The following is a 21,354-nucleotide window of genomic DNA, read 5'->3' as shown; positions in this document are numbered from 1 at the left end:
TGAACTATGTGTAGGGCTCAGGGCTGGCCAGGAGCAGACTGGGGCCCGTCCAGGGGCCCGTCCAGGGGCCACGGACCACCCAGCGGTGCCCGGAACCCAGGCCGCGTGAGGAGGCCCGGAGGAACTCAGAGCTGGAGAGAGGCTCGGGAGGCACCGGCAGGTGCCCTGAGGGGCCGATGGCCTTCGTGCAGGAGCTCGGGGTGCCGGGCTGGGTGTGGGGCCGGGCTGTGAAGTCCCCCCTGAAGAGGGGGTTGTTTCCTGCAGGCTCCCCGCCTCCTCTCCCCAGGGCCCTGCGGCGGGAACCCTGCACCTCTCGGCACTGTGGCCGAGCCGGGGCCAGGCCCTCGGGTCCCCTGGTTTCTCCGTCTCTCCTGCCTGTCGCCCTCGGCTGGGAATCAGCTCAGGAGCCAGTTTGATCGGAAACTCCCCTCGGACACAGCTCAGCTCAGGCCCCGGGGGACTGGTGGGGGGGTGACCGCGGAAAAGCGGGCAGAGACAGCGGGGGGGGGGGGGGGGGGGTTACCTTGCTGACGTGGAACTCCAGGCGTCTCATGTATCTTTCGATGGCTTTGATTTGCTGGAACGACAAGGAGGAGTTGGAGAAGCGCAGCCATGCCCCTCCCCTCTCACCCCCGCCTGCCCAGGTTTCCCCTCCCGTCTGGGCTGCCGCTCCGAGAGTCTCTGGGGTCAGTCTGGGAGCATGGTTTAGGACACTGAACACCAGTTCTGCGAGTCGGACTCGGCTGATTATTGGAACCTGCATTTTGCATCAAAAAGCCCAATAGAGCTGGCTGGTGTAGCTCAGTGGATTGAGCGCGGGCTGCGAACCAAAGTGTCGCAGGTTCGATTCCCAGTCAGGGCACATGCCTGGGTTGCAGGCCACGGCCCCCAGCAACCGCACATTGTGTTTCTCTCTCTCTCTTTCTCCCTCCCTTCCCTCTCTAAAAAATAAATAAATGAAATCTTAAAAAAAAAAAAAAAGCCCAATCGACTGGGAGTTACTAGGTTTCTGGCCGGACAGTGCCGTGGTGGAGAGTAACCGAACTCCTCCATGATAGCTCGGCGGGTCAGCTCAGAGACGAGCTTCCCCTCCACACTCACTGTCTCTGAGTACATCGAGGGGCCTGGCACGGCCGCCACGCCCGTGCACGCTCACAGGCAGTCACGGCACTTTCTGCGTCAGCTCTCCCTTTGAGTTGCAAATGTCACTATTATGTGCCTTAAGTCTAATTGCCCCTTCGCACGCCTGCACACAGGCTGTGCCGGGATTCGGCGTGAAGGGCGCGGCACGTGCAGAAGGCATGGAAACAGACGGCACCACACGCACCTAAAGGTAATCTGCGTGCAAAGGAGGCTCCCAAGAGCCTTGGCACTAAGCGCCACATGCACGTTGTAAGCGAAAAGAAGGAGCTGTGTCTTGGGGCAACCGGAATCGTTTTTTGTTTCTGGCGGAACACAGGATAATGCGGCATTTTCCAACCCAAGTCTCTCGGATTCGATCAACTCTGAGAGTTAATGTTTATGGAGACGCGAGGGCAGGGCCCCCGCACACTCGGGAGGCTCTGAAACCTGCCTGAGCACCCAGACACCCCACCCCCGGGCGGCACTTCCGTGAAAGCGTTCTTGGATCTGGAGATCCAGGTCCTTACTCGCCAAACCCCTAGGTAAAAGCGAGTGTTTTTCTGGGTGTAGAACCGCCGTCGCGTGGCTGGGAAGCCCCGTCCGTGGGAGGGGGGTCGGCCTCTGCTCCCGGACACGGGGTCTTCCGCCCGCCCCAGCGCCCGCGGGAACCCACCTTGTCCAGGTCGTAGAGCACGCCCTGCAACAGAAACGAGAGGGCTCGGGTGAGAACACCTGGGGGTCACGGAGGGTCCCGTCTGCGCACAGTGAGGTGACAGCCAGCCCCCACGGCTCTGCCGGGAGTCTGGACATTTGCTTTCGCAGGGTGAAAGTCCGGGTTATCTTAAGTGCCCGAGAGAGGGCTTCCATTTACGCTCTGCACTCCGCAGTGCCACCCAGACCTGCCCGCCCCTTCGGGCCTTGCGGGCGTCTCTGGCTCTGAGCTCTTTCCTCTCACCCGTCGGGGGTCACACTTCCGTGTCCCCTTTCTACATGTTTACAAAGCTGGTGGTGTGACCATCACACGCAGCTGTGACACAGGCGTTAAAGACACACTTGCCTTCCTGCTTAAACACGGGGCACCATCATTTAAGGAGCCCTGAGGCTGCGCCACACCTTTCACGGGTTGTGTTTAGAACAAACCCCCGTCCTGCAAGCTCCCAGTGTCATGGGGAATCAGTTCCCACCCCCGCACCCCCCACGGGGAGGTTTCCATGGAATGCTCGTGCTGGGGGAAGCCCCGCCTTCCCCTCGCCATCGTCCTCCAAGAAGAAGGGACACTGGTTGCCACCGAGGACGGCCAAGGGCATCGGAGCCCCCGGGAGGTCATGTCGAGGGATTCCCACCCGGGGGAGGGGGCCCGTTTACACCCTGGCATCACTGCAGCATAAAACCCCGGACGTCTACGAAGCCTCTAAGCTCCAGCCCTTGAGAAGGACGACCGTTTGCAGGTCGGCCCGTCTTGTGAGAGGGGGAGGGACAGCAGCTGCCCATGGGCGGTGGCGGCCCCTGGGGGTGGGCAGAGCTCCCCGGGCTTCCTGAGCCCCCGAGGTGGCCCGTCCTCATGCATGGGCAGAACCCCCGAAAACAGCGGGCACCAGAAATGCCCCTCCCGCCAGACACCGGCCACCGGTCACTCGGAGCGCGGCGGTCTGCGCGCGCCTCGGCTCGGGGGCCGGCCCTTCTTCTCCGGCCTCACTGCCCGTCGCATTTGCTGAAAGTCGGAGATAAAACCAGTGTCTCCGGTTCCCGGTTCCGCACCAACCCCGTGCCAGGGCAGCCACAACTTCTCATTTCCTTTTACTAGTTCGGGGAGGGGCATGGGGAGTACTGTTCCTGACCGTAAAGTTCACCTGCGTGAACATGCTTGGAAAACACGTGAACGTGCTCAGGATAGAGCATGAAAATGTACGTCAGAAAGCAGACAGTACTCTGTCCCGTGGATCTGCTCCTCTCGAAGGTTCTCTCTACCCGGCTCCATGTAGCAGGAAAAGGTATTTAGCCAAAAAGCTAAAAATAATTTAAAAACCCCCACCCTGGCTGGTGTGGCTCCGTGGATTGAGAGCCAGCCTACAAACAGAAAGATCGCCGGTGTGATCCCCAGTCGGGGCACAGGCCCGGGTCACGGGCCAGGTCCCCAGTAGGGGGCGCTCAAGCATTTCTCCCACACAGAGATGTCTCTCTCCCTCTCTTCCTCCCTCCCGCCCCCTCTCTCCGGAGTGAATGAATAAATAAACAAACTCTTAAAACAAGCAGTAAGGACTCGGCGTGAGCACCCCGCTGGCCGGCCGCACGCACCAGGCGCGAGTTCCTCTTCATGTCTTTGAGCTGCGCGTTCAGCTTGTCCAGCTCCGCCTGGTGGACCTCCAGGTACTCGCTGCAGGGAGAAGGCGGGGCACGGCCGTGAGCCCGGTGTCCGTCCGGGGGGCTCCGGGCCGCTGACCCCTCCGTCCGCAGGGCCGCTGGGACCCGAACCTCGCTCCGTGGAGGGTGAGGGCGGAGGGGAAGAGGCGCTGCATTCCCCCAATCCCCCAACATCACGATGTCCGCGGCAGCTGCATCTGAGACCACCCTGACAGTGGGAGAGGGGACCCCCTGTGCTGAGGGCCCAGAGCAGAACACCCGGGGTGGGGGGTGGGGGGAGGGGAGGGAGGGGCGGGGCAGGTGCGGAGCCGAGCGGGGCCTGGGCTCACAGAGCTCCGTCCGGTTCCCCACGCGCTCCGGAGGGTTTGCCCTGGGCAAACAGTCCCTGTGGCGTACTGGTGGGAGGGGGGGTGGCGGGGCGGTTCAGAACCCCCGAGGCAACCTCTGGACCAGAGCTGCCCGCCCGCACCGCTGCGGGGGGCCAGTCCTCTACAGAGGGCGATATAAACGCGTCACCCCTCCGGGTCTCCTTCAGCGTTAGGGACCTCAAGTCGTCGGAACCCAGTACCCGTCCCACCTCTGGGCCTCAGTGCGGGCTCCCCGGGGAGGGTGCAGGAATGAAACACCCGCTGCAGAAACAGCATGTGAGAACGGCCTCCCCAGGCCAGTGTTCTCCTCTGACCCCCACCCCCCAAGCCCCTCCCCCCATCAGACAGGAAGAGGCGCCGCCAGTGCAGGAGCGCGCGCCGCCAGTGCGGGAGCGCGCGCCGCCAGTGCGGGAGCGCGCGCCGTGCTTACTCGAGGCCGCCCTTCAGGGCCCGGTAGACCTCTTCCACCCGTCCCGGCTGAGGCTCCTTGGGGGTGCTGTTGTTTTTGTGTCCCAGGTTGTGCATTTTCTTCAGTTTGGCCTGAGGCTTCTTGACAGCGGAAGAATTCTCAATGAAGGAGTTGCATCTGTGGGAGAGAACGGAACGCAGACACTGCAGCTCAGGCGTTGGAAAGCACTCCGAGGAGGAAGAAATGCCTTTCGATCACCTAGTGTGTGTCTGTGTGTGTGCTGGTGGCTTTGGCGGAGGGCACAGTCCCTGCACGGCGGCCCCTCGGAGCCGCCTCCTTTTCTTTCTGGGTGTTCGACGTCCCTGCTGAAACCTGGGAGCTCAGCTGGGTGGTGGCTTCCTTGGGCCAAAGCCTGGCCTCAGGCAGCATGTGCTCGGGATGAAAATGCCTGACACCACCGAAACCCCACAGGGAGCCAAGGACACGCTCAGGGTGGAAATGACACATAGCAGATGGACGTAAACCAAGTAAAACACCTGTGCGTTAGCACGTCAGGCACGGCATCTACTAAATTTGACTAGCGTGTGAGTGACTACCTCTTTGATAAAGAGCCGCGAGCATGGGATGGGCAACAGCTAGCTCTGGGCAGTGTGGAAGCAAAGCACGTGGCGCGGACTGGCTGACGCGTTTTCTTGAGCTTTGTTTTCCTGGAGGAAGTTACGTTTGCGTGTAACTAAGGCCCCGCGTCTCTGTGAGCGGTAGGGGGCAGTCTCGATCCACTGATGCCACTTCTGGGTAGTTACCCAAAGAAGACAAAAACACGAAAAAAAAACCAACAAAAATAAAACTCAAAAAGGTCGATGTGCCCTCTGCTCACCAGCGTTGTGCGCAACGTGGAAGCTACGGAAGCAGCCCAAGTGTCTCTCCCCGAGTGAAGGAACAAAGCCACCGTGGTGCGCAGTGGGGTATCACGCAGCCATGAAAAAGGATGGCACCCGCTGTCTGCGACAGCACGAATGGACCAGCAGGGCACTGTGCTGCGTGAGCTAACTCAGAGAAAGACAAACACCATGTGGTCTCACCTGTATGTGTGATTTTAACACACCCACACCCACCACACTCACAGCCACAGAGAAGAGATCGGTGGTCGCCAGCGGTGGTGGGGAGCTCCATGGGTGACAGGGTCAAAAGGCCATAAGGGGAAACAGTGTATCCACTCGAAGCAGTGAGAAAAGACGACACATGGTGTTGCAACAGGGACATAGACGCCTTTGTCGTTCGGTGAGAAAATGCGCAAGTGCCCACTCAGGTGTGGGACGAGAGCCACCTCGTCGTCCCCAAGTGAACACAAAGGGACAAAACTTACCAGGGGACGTTCAACCTCAGGAGGGTGACATAAAAAAAAACTGCAAACAATTTTTAGAAGACCCCAGTATCCATGAGTATGTGGACAAAGCAAATCTGTTTTTGCTGATGAGGGGCAAAGGGGTTCAAACATCTGGAGGCTCTTGGGTGATACTGACCAAAAAATCCTTAAAAAGGGAAGGGTGGGGTGGGGTGGGGAGAGCTGCGCCCATGTGTGGTAGCTTGTCCTCCATCAGCGGCCCTCGCCCTTGCAGCACAGATTCTAAACGGTGGAGAAGAAGCTGCGGCCCTGGCTGGTGCGGCTCAGTGGACTGAGCGCCGGCCTGTGAACCAAAGGGTCCCCAGTTCGATTCCCAGTCAGGGCACAGGCCTGGGTTGCAGGCTGGGTCCCCAGTAGAGGGCGCTTGAGAGGCAACCACTCATTGGTGTTTCTCTCCCTCTCTTTCTCCCCCCTTCCCCTCTGTGGAAAATAAATAAATTAAATCCTTAAAAAGAAAGAACAGTGCTTCTGTGTTGTGGCTTCCACCTTTCCCATCAGAGATTAAGGTCACACACATGTGTGAGTGCATGTGTGTGCATGTGTGTGCGTGCTGAGGAGGCCACATGCGCACAGACGCTTGCTCACCGTGCCCCAACACCCACGCTCCCCTCCCCCTCAGCGGCTGAGGGGGGACCCCACGACTTACCTGGACCGCCTCTCCTGCAGGCCGCTGAACCCCGCGAAGGACTGGCTGCGGATGATGCCATTGGGCCCCCCCGGCGAGCAGGACTGGGCCCCCACCAGCATGATCTCGGGGAGTCTGGCTGGCAGCCCTGTAGGCAGGGGACAGGTCACAGCAAATTAGGGGCAGGCTCAGACAGAAAGCGCCGCGCTTGTCAGCAGGAGAGGAGGGCAGCGGGAGGGCAGGCGAGGTGAGTCACCGGGCCGTTAGCGCCGGCGACCTTCCCTCCGCCCCGGCGATCGCAAGCCGAAGGGCTCAGCTCTCAGGGGAAGAAGCGGAGACACCTCCCTCCCGACACATCAGTAAAATAAATCACACACTGTTGTCGGTCACCGGGGGTCTCCTTCGGGGATGTTTTTGAAAAACCAGGTCCAACCGTACTTTCAAAACACACGAGCACGTTGTGAGGTCCGCGTCCACGCAACTGCAACAGGACACGGCAGGAGGCCGCGCGTTGGACGCCCCAGCCAGGCCCGGCGCCGCACCCAAACCCCGGTCCGAGGGCCCAGCTCCGCGCTCCGAGGTCGCCAGACCGAACCCACGAGGCGCCTCGGAGAGGCGCGCACGTAACCTGTCCTCCCCGCTCCCCGCTCCTGCCCCGCAGCACTTCCGCGAAGACCCCGCACGCTCAGGGGCAGGAGCGCCCACGGACGCCTGCCCGTCCAGGCTGTGCCGAGAACACGGAGAAGAGGGGGCGAGGGAGCGCGCCGCGCTCGGAGCCCTGCCGCCTGCGCTCAGGACTCACGGCGTGGGGCTCAGCCCCGCGGTCCGAACCCAGCCGCGGCGGGGCAGCGCCCCGGGTCCGCGCAGGTGGCGCCGTCGCCCCGACAGCCGGGAGCGCGAGAGCGCGCGCGCGCGTGCGGGCTAGCAGGTGACCTCGGTCCGGAGAAGGGGAGGCGCTCCTGTCCCCACGGAGGCGACAGGACCTGGCCTTTGCGTCGCATCAACAACTGCCTCTTAAAGCCCCAGCCGGCGGCTCCGCAGAGGGGCAGAGCGAGGAGGTCGCGGGAGACAGGACACACAGCCCCTCCCCCTCCCGCGGCGGGTCTCCGAGCCCCGCCCCCTCCAGGAGAAAGCCCCTGTGGGGTTGGCGGGTCTTCTGCAGGCTGGGTGCCGGCTCCCGGGGCCACCAGGCCGGCTCTTTGATCTGGGCGGGACGTGCAGGCACCCACGGCGGTGGGCGTGGCGGGGAAGGAGGCTTACATTTTGGACATTCTCAGAATTTTTTAAGCAGCGACGGGGAAGTGTGTCCTGCCGTAAGATCAGTATCTGCGGCCCAACGCCGAGGCCGGAGCAGTCACTAAGAGGTCCGCCCACGCTTCGCCGGAAACACCTCCGTGCAGGCCACGCACAAACGTGTCACAAACCCCAGGGAACACCCGGATTCCTGTTCTTTGTGTATTCCACGATTCCGGAACCAAAATCCCGGCCAAAAGTCTCCGCGGGGCAAAGTTCTGTTAGTTCGTATCTCGCTTCCTAAATCAGGCCTACTGCATCACGCAACTCTGACCCAGGGGAAGACTCAGAGTATTGGAAGTGTTTGAACTGTATGACTGTTGCGGGCCTGCTGGAAATTATATAGTTTCAAACCGCATAATTTTTCTGTCTTCTGCACAAGACCCCCAGTTTCGGCCCTGGTGCCTGGCGCCCCCTCCCAGGCCTCCTGCTGGGAGGAACTCGGAACGGGGTTTAGGGGTTTTGAAAAGGTCCCCTGGTGATTCTCAGGCTCAGCAGAGAAAAGAAGAAAAAATGCCACCAACTTGGTTGACATTTTAAAACTCTCATTAACAATAATCTACTACAAGTTCTCAAGTCCAACTTTTAAAATATGCTATTCAGCCTTAACTAAGCTTCTCTTTGCAAAGTTTAAATGTCTCATTCTTGGGGACAAAACAAATGTTTGTCTGGACGATAGATAAGAAACGTAAAATGCTTTGGGGCTGAGTAAAATCCTCAGATGTTTTCCAGCATTTGCACGTTGAATGGGTGGCCAGTGGGGAAGGGCCTGGGTGAGCCCTTCTGGCCCTAGAAACGATCATTATCTATCAGGAAGGAATTCGGAGAGCCGGTTTAGGCTGGGATCTCCAGCTGCAGTCACTTGCCCTGCAGGCCGACACGCCTTAACTCACCCAGCCCCGGGACAGTCGTAAACCCTGCGTGCGTGAGCTTCCCCATGCACAGGCGGGGTCTGGGAGAGAAGAAGGAGCAGGCTGGGGAGGGTCTGGGAGAGAAGAAGGAGCAGGCTGGGGAGGGTCTGGGAGAGAAGAAGGAGCAGGCTGGGGAGGGTCTGGGAGAGAAGAAGGAGCCGCCTGGGGAGGGTCTGGGAGAGAAGAAGGAGCAGGCTGGGGAGGGTCTGGGAGAGAAGAAGGAGCAGGCTGGGGAGGGTCTGGGAGAGAAGGAGCCCGCCGGGGAGGAGCAGAGCCGGGGCACGAGGGCCACGGGCACGCAGAACGCTCCCTGCCTCCCAAGCCCCCCAGCTCTGAAGTGGGTCAGAGTTCTTGGTCGCCGGCCCCCCCAGCCTCCCCCGCCCGTCCTCCACGGCCACGCTCTGCCACCGTCCTTCTGGGGACCCCACTCCCTCCCGTCGGGGCCCTGAGTCTCCGGGTGGCCCCAGGCTTCCTGAAAGCTGTGCATTCTCAGACTCGGAGGGCTCAGAACCGGTCATCTGGCCGGAGTCCTTTGCTGCTTGACAGCAGCTGCTCCTTGGGACCCACAGCCTTCGCCTGAAGAACAGCCGTGTCCCCGCCGGTGGCTGGCCGGGTGTCCGGTGGCCCCCAAAGCCTGTGGGGCGGCTGGGCGATGTCAGCCAAGAGCGTAAGAATCATCCACTCGTCCTCTAGCCCACCACAGCTGCTCCGGGGCGGGCGGGGGGTCTCCCGTGGAGACGAGCTCGAGGTCTCAGGGAGGCACGCCCAGGGCTGTCCGCCACGGGCAACCCAACGGCGGGAAGGGGAACTCGGGGGGAACACGCGTTGTCACGGGAAGGACCGCGGTGCGTGCGGCGCGGTCGGGGACGCCGAGGAGCGGCTCCAGGCGGCACGGCCGCGGGCCAGGACGGGAAAAAACGACGGGGGGTAACGCCCGGGAGCAGGGACGCCCTGGAGGCAGGCGGGGCAGAGGCCTGGGCAGGAGCCCTTCGCCCCTTGTGTGGGTCCTGGCAGAGGACAGGTGCTCTCACCTGCGGTCCCTCGGACACGAGGCGCTGTTTGGCGGCCGCAGACTGGACACCTGGGGCGGGCAGGTGTTCCCGTGACCCTGACTAGCCCGAGTGAGCCGGGCCCTGCCCCCAAATTCTCGCATCTGCTCCGGGGGGCCCACAAGGTTGGGCGCGCTACGGGAAGGGTCCTGGTGGCCCAGTGACAGGTGCCCCCTCCACCACCTGACGGGCCCGAGTCTCCCGGTGGCCCGGTGGCAGAGGGAGGCCCCCTGGGGGCACTGACGACCAGGCTCCGGGCAGCTGGAACGTCAATACTGGGTGTCAGCGTCGGGTACACAGGGACCCACGGAAGCAAGCGGGGGTCAGTTTCGGATCCTCCGAGCGTGTATCCGCCAGGGAGGCCTCTGATGTGGGGGAACGCAGGCGAGGAGAAGGAGGGCGGGGTTTGGTGGGGGAGGGAGACCAGACAGTGTCGCCCACAGAAAACTTGGGGTGTGTTTCTTTGCCTTCAACTCTCCCCTCTCTGTGCAAAGCACAGCGATTTGGGGCATGAAGCTAGATTCTGTATCTTGCTTTTTCTCTTAAATTCTTCTTTGAAGCGAAGTTGAGAGGTTCATAAATTAGCTTTTTCCTTAACCTATCTTTAAAAGGATGCTAAGGCCCCCCCAGATTCCCAGGGCTCTCGTGGGTAATACAGGAAGCCCACCTGGGTTCCGTCAGACCTGCTTCTGACCTCTGGTTCACACCCCTCGCCCAGGACAGAGGCGGCGCCCGCGAGGCCGGCCGGGGGTTTCTCTCCGGGACTCGGGGGAGGACCTTGGCATCTGTGCGCCTTGACTTCGGGGTCAGCCAACGTTGTGACCTCAGAAGCCACACAGGAGCTGACGTCACTGCCCGGGCCCTTGGGGAGGAAGGTTTCTATGGCGTTTTCACCTTTTTACTGACCAAGCCCTCTGTCTAGTGAAGCCACAACAGGTAGTTCTGGAACATCCCCCTCCCCCATGACAGAAATGTGAGAGGTGTCGCCACTTCCGGATGAGGCAGCGAGGGTGACCCTAGTCCTCCCCACGGCCTGTCCCGTCAGGAGCAAATGCCAACTCAACAACCGAGAGCCGACAGTGACAGAGGGATGCTGCGTCCACAGGTGGGCTGAGGCCACCGCCTGTGGCACGGCCACAGCCAGGACGGGAGCTGGCAGGTGGCGGGTGGGACCTGCTGGCAGAAATAAATGTACCAGTGTCGCAGGTTCGATTCCCAGTCAGGGCACATGCCTGGGCTGCAGGCCACGGCCCCCAGCAACCGCACATGGATGTTTCTCTCTCTCTTTCTTTCTCCCTCCCTTCCCTCTCTAAACATAAATAAATAAAATCTTAAAAAAAAATAAAAGCGTCCACAATCCGTGCAAGTGTTCGTGGTGCCAGGGACGGGGGCTGAAGGCCTGGGAGCAGGAGAGAGCGTTGGGGGGGGGGGCACGTGCTCTGAAACGCTGTATCATGGCTGCCCAACCACGGACAGTCCCCAAAACTGAAACTGGGCCCCTACAGGTCACGCAACTGTGCAGGCCGCACCAGTAGAGCTGCCCCAGTCACTGTCAGTTTCTGGAAGCAGCCTCACCCCTTCTCCAGCAGGACGCGCCAGGGGTCGGGGCCTGGCAGGAGAAGCTGAGTCAGCAACCTGGACGCTGCGGGCTCTGGCGGCTGGACACCTGCCCCAGGGAGACCGAGGGGGGCACGGGACCCTGGCGCTGCTGCACTTTCTGAGCCATTTTCTGTTTAAACCCTCACTCGAGGAGAGAGCCATTGTTTCCAGAAAGAAAGGAAGGGGGAGAGAGAGAGAAAAAAAAACCCAAACAAACAAACACTGGTTGGTTGCCTCCCGTACACGCTCTGACTGGGGATCGAACCCGTGGCCTTATGGGGCCCAACGCTCTAGCCCACTGAGGGCCATGCCCACCGGGGCTGAGGGGTCTCCTGGAGCCCGGTCTGTGCGCCGGGCTCCCCCTCCCCAACCTCGCGCCCTGGCTGGACCGCCCCGCACCCCGGTCCACGGGGCAAGTATAATTCAGTCGTCCGAAGGGGGCGCAGGGGCCAGACACAAATAAATAGTCCGCTGGGCCGAACGATGATTCCAGAAGAGCCCTAGAAATGGGTGTCTGCTTATTGCACGGTTGCAAGGACACCCATTACAGAACAGTCGACTAATCTCTAAAAGAAGGAGGTCTATTGAAGTCGTTGGCTGTTTTTCTTCACGCACTGCGTTCCGCTGCCTCTCCGCCACCGCCGCTGTCTGCTGGCAGGGGGTAGATGGGCGCGCGCTGCCGGACACTCTCGGGCAGGCTGCCGTCTGCGGGGTCTCCTCTCCACGTGCACAGACGCACTTTGAGAGGGTCCACAGAGGTCAGGCCGTCCTTCCATCCTCCCTTCTCGGGGACACCTGGACGTCTCCTACCCTGACTCCCCGTGGACCCCAGGGAGGCTTTCTAAAAGGTCAGGGGCTTGAGACTACGCCAAGACGACCCTCGAGAAGACCCAGGGCCAACCAGCTTGGGAGAAAAGGAAGCAGCTCATTTCCGGAAACTGCCGTGACTGCTCGTCTCCCCACGTTTCCCAGAACTGCACCCGTGGACACGCAGCCACTGAGCCCGTCTTCCGCGCTCGCCCCGCAGGAGGCTCCCCGCGTCCTCAGCCGCAGGGAACGGAGCCCGCCCTCGGCTTTAAGCCGCTGTCGTGGTTTAATCGGAGGAGGCCCCGGGACCGTGCCTGCGCAGACGGGGACAGTCGTGGTGGGGGAAGTGACAGGGACAACCGGGGATGGGGGTGTGTGGCTCCCACTTCTCAGGCTCCAAGGGAAACAGCGTCCGCCCACCCGGCTCCGTTCACACGTTCACGGCGGCGTCTCCGAAGCCCCGCCTCCCGCTCCCCCGCTCCCCCGCTCCCCCCGCCCCGCCGCGGAGGGCCTGACGTGGTGTGCGCGGGGGAGGCGCGCACCGCGGGCTGGGGCAGCAGCGAACTGCTCCTTTTAAATGCTCTAAGGTGACAGAGCTCTCTCCAGGGGGAGGGGGATGGGGGAGCGGAGCAGCAGCGGGGGGTGGGGGGGCGGCTGATAAAGAGGAAAGAAAGGACGCGACAGCCAGGGAAGCGAGGAACTCGCGGCTTTGGGAAGAGAGCGATTTTTTAGACAATTAAACACCCAAAATACTTTAAACATAGGTAAGGGCTAAAAACACGGGTATTTAGGGAGCCCAGTTTAAAAGGCAACTTTTAAAATAAGATTTGCTTTTGAAGCTTACAGAAAAGTTGCAAGAAAAGCACAGAAGCTCATGCATCCTTTACCCGGGTCCACCATTTACTGACGTTTGCCAGGTCTCACTCAGTCGCCCCGCTGTACGTACACACACACACGTGCACACACACATGCACACACACACATGCACACACACACACACACACACATACACACATGCACACACACACACACACACACGCTACTTCCTGAATCATCTGAGAGCAATCTGCCTATGTACCTTTATATATATTTGCTCCTCTCCATTGAGCAATTTGCAAATGTGATACGAATTTATTATTTTTTAAAAGTTGGTTCTTAGAGAGAGAGGAAGGGGGGGAGAGAGAGAGAAACATCGATTTGTTCTCCCTCTTATCTGTGCGCTCATTGGTTCACTCTCGGAAGCGCCCTGACCGGGGATCAAACCTGCAACCTCGGCACGCACGGACGACGCTGTAACCGACTGAGCTAGCGGCCAGGGCTTCAAATTTACTCCTAGGGAGTCCGAGGGTGCTCCCGGGAACCCGGACAGCCACTCGCACAGCCTCAGTAGTGTGATGCCCCCCCCCCCAGGAGGGGTTAACGCCAGCACGACCCTGCCGTCTCACAGGCAGACCCTCCTCGCCCTCACCACCCACCCTATGTCGCCCGTGGCTGGCCCCAGCCCCACTCCGGGGCCCGTCGGGGTCCCGCCGGCGTCTCCTCTCGCCTCAGGGGTCTCCCGATTCTGCTGCCCTGGGACAGCCTTGGCCTTTTCCTAGAGTCCAGACCAGCCGTTTCCTAGGACGTTCCTGCCTGCGGGTTTGCCCGCAGTGTTCTCGTGCTGAGGTGCGGGCTGGGCGCCGGGGGCCGGGGCGTCCCCTGGGGGCGGGGCCGCTGCTCCAGGTGTGGCCTGGGAGTCGCCCAGGGCTGCGTGGTCCCACGATGGCCGGTGCTGGCTTTGGTCCCTTGGCGAAGGCCTCGTTGGCCGGTCCCTCCCTGGAAAGTTACTATTTTTGCCCTGGTGAGCGATAAGTGGCTGGTCAGGAGGTATCTGAGGCTACGCGGGTATCCGGTTTCTGCAGCCCCGAGTCGGAGCGCCCGCCGGGGATGCCCGTGCGTGCGGATCAATCACTACCGCGACGGCGGCAGAAACGGTCTCCTGGAGCTCGGTGCTTTGTCCCGTGAAAGAGCGCTTTCCTGGACCCTTTTATCTGCTTGTTTGCGTATTTCTCCATTGTCAGAACTGCCAGGACAGACTCCCGTCCTAGTGCATCACCTGATGCCAAGGCCACCTGGATTCTGAAGCACCTACCCGGCAGCTCTGCAGAGGGAGCTTGCCTGCCGACCACAGAGCTGCGCTGCTGGTGGGACGCGACAGACTGGGGACCCCCTGGTGTTCTAACCGTTTCCCCCCCAAACACCGCGTCTCTTTAACCACACGACCGGCTCCCTGGGGCCGGCTCCACCTCCTGGGCCAGCACAGGAGAGGGCGGCACTGGCCGGCGTGGGGTCCCCCGAGGCACCGGTGCCGTCTGCGCCCCAGCTTTTCCTGTCACTGACACCAGGACAGTCGTCCCCAAGTCCGCAGGGCCGTGGCCGGAAGGAAGCGGGACGGTCTCGCTCGCTCACTCGGACTTGCCCTTGGAGGCTGCGTCTGGCTGGATCGGCCCGATGGCGCGCGGTCCCTGCAGGCCCAGGGGAGCAGAGGCAGGGAACCGCAGCGACCGGGCATCACCGCTCTCCGCTTTCTCTCTGCTTCCCCTCCGGGGAAGGGCAGCGGAGCGCAGGGAAGCTATTTTAAGAGGCTGGCTGGGCCACCCGGGGGCGAAGAAGAAACCTTAGTAGCACGTCCACGCGTCCATGCGCGGGGACAGCCGGCGGCAGGAGCTGCCAGATAAAGGGCAGAGACTCGGCCCGCGGACATGAAAACCCTGGTTTCCTCCCGCTCTGGCGGATTAGACGCCCGCAGGGAGCAGCAGCAGCCGGCAGGCCCGCGGTGACGAGCAGGGAGGTGACTCAGGCCTCGGAGCTCGCCTCAGTCTCCCGAGCGGCTGAGCGGGTGTGACTGATGCTGTCACAGCTCGTTTTAAAACGCGACGTTGGAACGCTCGCCCGTCAGCCTCCCCTCCACGCAAACCAGCTCGTCCCTGCCCCGAAAGGAGGCCATCTCTCACTTCCGCGGAGCTGGATGCAAATTTGCCCACTGGCCGTCCAGCCTGTGGCCCCAGGCCGCATGCAGCCCAGGATGGCTGTGACCGCCACCCAACACAAAAGTGTGAATGCACTTAACACATGATGACATTTTTTTGTGATGCATATTGCGATGTACTTAATGTGTGGCCCAAGACAACTCCTCTCCCTCCAGAGTGGCCCCGAGATGCCCACAGACTGGACACCCTGCCTCTGTGGGACCCAGAACACCAAAAGGGACAATTTCTTGGGAACGCCGTCCTCATGGGCAGCCTGGCAGGCAGCAGTGGAGAGAAACATGCACCCACACCCCAAACCCTCATCTTTCCACCACCAGGTTCAACATCAACGCCCGGTGAGGAAGAAACAGCCCCAGGGCTGGCGGTGCAGCCCCTCCGGCCGTTCCACCTGCAGCCGGCTCCTCCCCGGAGCTTGGGGACTCACTTCCAGCTGATAGTGACAGCTGCTTCCAAACAGCACCAGAAGGACACCGGCATCCTCTGTGGCAATGTGGCTTGACTGAAATCACCATTTTGATGAGCTCACACATTTCCTTTATTGTTTCCATCAGAACCGAGCTGCCCTTTGGAAACCCTGAACAGAAGCCCCGTGGGGTGCTGGGAGTGTGTGGCGTGCCTGTTCCCGTGGCCTGCACGTGGCCCGACACGGAGTTCGCTGACAGGCAGGACGTGGACACAGGCAGGTGGACTGTGGACTCGGACCTAGAAATCAGCTGCGCGGCGTATTTCGTCTCTGAGAGAGGACAGGAAATCATCTCCAGTCATCTTTGCCGACATGGCCTGCATAATCCAACCAACACGTGGTTCGTGTGGTCAGTTAACTCACGTCCGGCCGTCTGGGCAGGCAGGTGGGACCGACGGAGGGCTGGCGGACAACTCCGCGATGAAAGATCCGGTGGAACACGCACCGGACGGTGGTGGGGGGGCCTCGGCCCCCGCTCGAGCCCGAGGTCCCCCCGGAGCCCGCGCACCGCGGAGGTCGCGCCCCGCACTCCAGACTAAGGCAGCCCTTTCTCCCGGGAGTAACGTGCGTCATTTTATTCCCGTTGTTATGACAACACTTTTGGAAGCAGCGCTTCACATGCCCGGCAGTCGGTCCTCTTGTTACAGACCTGAAAACCTCCCGGGGGGCGTCCCAGCCCCGGGCTCCCGGGGCCGGTGCTCAGGGAGACTCGGGTGTGCCCCCCCCCCCCCCGTTGCCTCTGCCCTGGCCCCGGACGGGCTCGTGGCCACCAAAAAAAGTAGCGAGGGCTCCTTCAGGGGAGGGAAGCTGGACCATCTCTGTGGGGCGATACGACTGTTTTTCACAGCCTGTGTGCTGGGGCTGCACTGGCGAACCCCATCTTCCGTCAGGACCTTATGCACTCACTCTCCCCCCATTTTCAGTCCCCACCCGAGGGTGTGTTTGCTGATTTCAGAGAGAGAAGAAAGGAGAGAGAGGAAACATCGGCGTGAGGGACAAACACCAGCCGGCTGCCTCCCGGCTGGGGACAGAACCCGCACCCCAGGCCTGTGCCCGGACCGGGAATTGAACCCCCGACCGTTCGGTGTATGGGACCACGCTCCCACCCAGCGAGCCACCGGCCAGGGCCGCACTCAGTCCCCTGACCACAGCCTGTGCTGACAGATTTCAGGGCCGTAAACGACTCCAGTTGCTTCTTAGCTACTGGGATGACTTGTTTGTGCGACTCTGACCTCATGGGAAGACCTCCTGACACCCAGTTGTTAGATCAATGATGGGTAGATCAGTGATGGATAGATCAATGACGGGTAGATCAGTGATGGATAGATCAGTGATGGGTAGATCAATGATGGGTAGATCAGTGATGGATAGGTCAATGATGGGTAGACCAATGATGGATAAAAGGATGCTGCTGCTGGAGGGACCCTGCTCCCTGAAGTCTGTGACCTGTCGGGTTTGCCCTACAGCCTGTGAAAAGCGTAGAAATGTCCGTCACCATGTTCTAAAGCAACATCCAAACAGCAAGGGGACGTGACGAAGGACAGGAGCCGGCTGAACGCCGGCACTTGCTACTCACTCTAACGGACAGAAGCTTAAGGGTCGTGTCTAGTTCTCTCTGCCTTGAACTGAGTTTCTCCCACAACTGTGCCGTGTTCCCCCCGAGCCTGCAGCGCCCTGCGTGGAGCCGTGTGCGCCGTCGCCACCCAGGCACGGCCGGGAAAAGGACAGCAGGAAGACGGCCGCAGCAGGCGGGTGCGTTTCGGAAGACCCGGTGGCATGCAGTCAGGGGGCTGTCACAAAGCAGGGAGAGCCTGAGTCCCCCGCCCCGGGGACACTGGCAGCCCTGGGCCCAGCGGCTCCCGAGGCTGGCAGGCACGCACGAGCTCCGCGGGGTGACCCAGCCAATTAAGCTGCCCCCACAGGCACGGAGGTGTCACGGCTGGTTCTCGTGGCCGCATCCAGAAGGTGCCCACGTGAGTCACACCTGCTGAGCAATTTTTGGTTGCCCAGAGCGAGTCACTTACCATCGGCACACCGAGCAGGTAGGCACACCTATGGCAAACACCTAGAGTACCAAGAAAGCAGAGCCACGTTCTTCCTTTTTTGTGGTCCTGGGGGCAGTGCGTTAACTCCCACACACAGCCGTCCTCGACCCTTGGCCCACGCACAGCCCTGAACCAGCTTCCCTGGAGGGTCAGACCCGCCTCTGCAGAGCAGGGGAGTGCAGGCTCCGAAGCCCTTCACTGCCCACTCCTCCCCGCACACCCCAGCACCAGCTTCCTGCCCTTGTCTCGCCGGCGCCAGCCTCGAACGGCGAAGGGGGTCCGGGCACACGGCCAGCCGACCAGGCAGGCGTCCCCGTGGGCACAGCGTGGCCCCGCCACCCCCCGTGGGGAGCACGCAGGACGCGGTGACCACGAGAGCGGGGGGTGCGGGATGGACGGGACACCCGGTCACCCCTGCCCTCCTGGGCCTTGGCACAGACAACGACGATGGGTCACCGAGAAGGGAGTTTGTTCTCTGCGGAAGGAGAAGGCAGTGTGGTTCGGCCTTTTCGCTTCGGGGTCTCCGTCCTGTCCCACTTCAAAGGGAAAAGAAGCCTGTCATCCGACCACTTTAATGCACTCCAGGTTCACCCAGTTCTCCGCTCCAGCCCGGCCACCGTCTGTGTGAGCAGTGGCTCCGGACGGGGATCTCTCCCTCTCTCTCTCTCTCTCTCTCTCCCTCTCTCTGTCTCTCTCTCTTTTCTCCCCCCCCCCCCACCCCGGATGCAGAACTGTGTGGTCAGGGAGCCTCCAATCCTGCCTCTTCCCCCGACCCCTGGGGAGACGCGTGGGGGAGTGTTCTGAGACTTCCGCCATCCACAAGGGGAACAGAGAGGGCGGTGGCTGTCAGGACTTACAGGAACACACGAACACCTGAGCAAAGCGGCCAGGTGAGCCGGCAAACAGTACCCACGCGACATGAAAACACGACAGAATCTCCCCACAGATGCTGAGTTTGTGAGGATTCGGAGTAGGCGGCCCGCTGGTGTCAAAGTACATAGACTGGCTCGCACCTGGTGGCCGTACTGCTGCCTGTGTCTCTAGTGTCACCTGGCGCCTCAGAGAAGCACCGTTACCAGTGAGGAGAGTCCCGGGGACATCCGTGTTTGCAGATTGCTCTGTCCCAGGTGCAGTGACGTCTCCTCCCTGTCCGGGCAGCAGCCCTGGGGGGCAGTCAGGGCCGGGGGGTCGTGACTCTGGGGGCAGGCGAGGAGGCTGACCGGCCGGCCACTGTTGCACCGCCCCCCCCCACCCCGTGCCCGTTTCTGGATGTGACTTTGCGTCCCCCCTGGAGCGGCGGGTCCGCTGTGCCCGGTGGCCCCGCCGGCGTCACCAGTACTGATCCAGTGCTCCCGCGGGTCGAGGGCAAGCGATGTGTGTCTCACAGCACGTCCTAGCCCTGCGTCTCCTCCTCCCACAGCCCTTCCCCACGACCAGGTCCCGTGACGGGCTGACAACGCGGTAGGGCGATCACAGCGGCGTTAGGGATCCAGCGAGAGTAAGCAGGCGACGTTCGCCGCTGTCCAGGAGTAAGACCCTGACCCCTGTCCTCCTGTGGCTGGTCCAGAGAGTCACGGCCACTCTCGGAACCTGAGTTCTCGGGTTGGCTACGAAGACATTTACTGCACTGAAGTAAATACGCAGCCCCCATCCCGGCCTCCCACCTTGCGATCGACACAATCATCGATGATCGCTGGGAAGTGCCGAATGGAGCTCAACAGCTAATGTGCAGGAGGTTCTCTGACCCGGCCGCGTGGCAGAGCCGCCCGCAGAGCTCTGAAACACGGTCCTGGGGGTCTCAGCCCCCACCCCAGGGACTTGGATCAGCTGGGCCGGGGCGGGGCCTGGCAGTGGGGATTCTTTACCCCCGCCCGAGGGGGCTTACTGATTTCAGGGAGGGGGAAGAGGGCTGGAAAGAGGGAGAGAAACATCGATGATGGAGAGACATCGGTCTGTTCCCTCTCACACGTCCCCTGGCTGGGAATCGAACCCACGACCGGACCGGCCAGTGTCTGGGATGGTGCTCCAACCCACCGAGCCACACCGGCCAGGGCGCAATAGGATGTTTTAAAAAGCTCCCCAGGGCTTAAGTTTTCCGTGTGGGCAGCACGGAGTAGTCGAGCCGCCGACCACACTTCCTCCCTTCTTTCCCCGTGTCCTGATTACGGACGAGAGTCGGGCCATTAATGTTCTCCGGCTGCCCGAGTCCAAAAAATACCTGAGAAAGACGTCATGAGCCTTTACCAGAGACGCAGGATGACACTGAATCTCATTTAATGTCAAAAAAAGAAAGTCGGGGGGGGGATGGTTCTGGGAGTCTCCAGATTTAGGAGAAAAACATCTCCACAGGTCAGGACCACCAACTGAGAGGTACTCTGTTGCCGACGCTGTGCCGAGCAGGCCGACTCCAGCCCGCCAGGGCCCGGGGTCCGGTGGTGCCGCCTCCCCGTGGGGCCTGGCCAGACGCCCCGGACCGGCGCCGCCCTCTGGGGGGCGGGAGGACGAGAGGCCCGCCGCGGGCTGCCATGGCAACCAAGGAGGTTAGTGAACGGCATGCGCTGAGAACAGTGAGTGGTGCTTACTCTTTTTATCGGCGCCCTGTCCTATCCAGTCCAGTCCGGTCCGGTCCGGTCCCTTCCAGTTTCACCAGGCCTGTGGGTGCAGGCCCACTCCTGCCCCGGGGGTGGGGGGCAGACAGCATCGGAGGAGGTCGAGGTCAGGACACTGGTGCGTGAGGACTGTGCCTTCTCAAGTGCCTTGAAGGTCAAACTAGCCAACTGATCCTGTCTTCAGTTACAGGGGCTGTGACACCCTGGGGGCGGGTGGCCGTGAACCATAGTTGGTTTTCCCACTTAAGACCGTGCAGGGCCTGAGCACGCCCGCCCCCGAAGCGTCATTCTCAAGGGCTGGCTTTCTGGGGCCGGGTCTGCTGGGAGTCCGGCGACCCTCCAGGCAATCGGCCGCTCCAAACACCCCGTTTTTGGAAGCCGCCATCCACGCCGCCTGTCTCTCCTCCCTCGTCGTGAGCCGGTGGCACCACATGTGCCGAGAGCACCAGCCGTGGGTGTCGCGTGCCAGCAAGCAGATGCGCAGGATAAGAAACAGGAACGAAGCCGCGGCTTTCAGAAATGACACGGATTCGCAGCAGCGTGTATTTTGATCCCTCAGAGGGACAGGATTTTTTTCCTGCCCCCAAAATACATCCCCGGGCAGGGTGGGCGTCTCGTTGCCGGGTCAGAGTCAGCCGTGCGGGGTCCCAGCCCGGGAGCAGGTGCGCTCCAGCTGTCCTGCCCGGCGTGCTCAGGGCGACCGACGGGCGACAGGGCCACGGCGGGGACAGGTGGCTGCACCGAGACGGCCCCTGCGCCCCCACCTGTCGGCCGCCCTCGGGGTCACACTGCGTGCCACAGCTGACGCGAGGGGGCGGCGTCCGATCCCCCAGTCACGCCAGAGTCGAAGCAAACAGTGTGAGTGAGAGCGTCCGTGTCCGTCGGCGAGAGGACACTTACGCTCCATGCCTGCACACGCCCCGCGTTTCCCGGGACAGTCTCGTGCCGTCTGGGCCCCGGGGAACGGGGAACGGAGGGTCCCGGAGGCTGTCACGGCGTCTCTGCACCAGGCAGAGGGCAGCGGCAAGTGAGGGGAGGGGGCAGCCGGCGCAGAAGCTCACACACACTCGTGCGCACGCAGACACGCCGTGGCGTGTGCCGCGTGGTCAGATCGCCGGTCCACAGACACGCACGTGGTGTCGAGCCCGGTCGGCTTCCTCTTCCGTGAAACGGGGCTCGTCCCGTTTACGTCTGAGAGGTACTGGGCCACGAGGCCCGTGTAGTGCGGCCAGGCACAAAGTATGTGCTCAGTGAGACTG

The 21,354-nt window shown here is 61.7% G+C and overlaps 1 protein-coding gene across 4 annotated transcripts in view; it reads right to left on the bottom strand.

Annotated features, from left to right (window-relative positions):
- RIPOR2 (RHO family interacting cell polarization regulator 2) overlaps positions 1-21,354 on the bottom strand; it is a 78,563-nt gene that overhangs the window by 32,465 nt on the left and 24,744 nt on the right. For all 4 annotated transcript variants that reach the window (XM_028503386.2, XM_036015015.1, XM_028503388.2 and 1 more), the window contains exons 2-6: positions 6,312-6,438; positions 4,282-4,437; positions 3,418-3,496; positions 1,796-1,819; positions 524-577 (exon numbers count right to left, since the gene is read on the bottom strand). In XM_028503386.2, the coding sequence (XP_028359187.2) occupies positions 524-577; positions 1,796-1,819; positions 3,418-3,496; positions 4,282-4,437; positions 6,312-6,438 (440 nt within the window). The remainder of the gene's footprint in view (positions 1-523; positions 578-1,795; positions 1,820-3,417; positions 3,497-4,281; positions 4,438-6,311; positions 6,439-21,354) is intronic.

Source organism: Phyllostomus discolor, chromosome 14 (assembly GCF_004126475.2).
Source record: "Phyllostomus discolor isolate MPI-MPIP mPhyDis1 chromosome 14, mPhyDis1.pri.v3, whole genome shotgun sequence".
In the NCBI taxonomy this organism is placed as follows: Eukaryota; Metazoa; Chordata; class Mammalia; order Chiroptera; family Phyllostomidae; genus Phyllostomus; species Phyllostomus discolor.
This window is presented reverse-complemented; position numbering and strand designations above follow the sequence as displayed.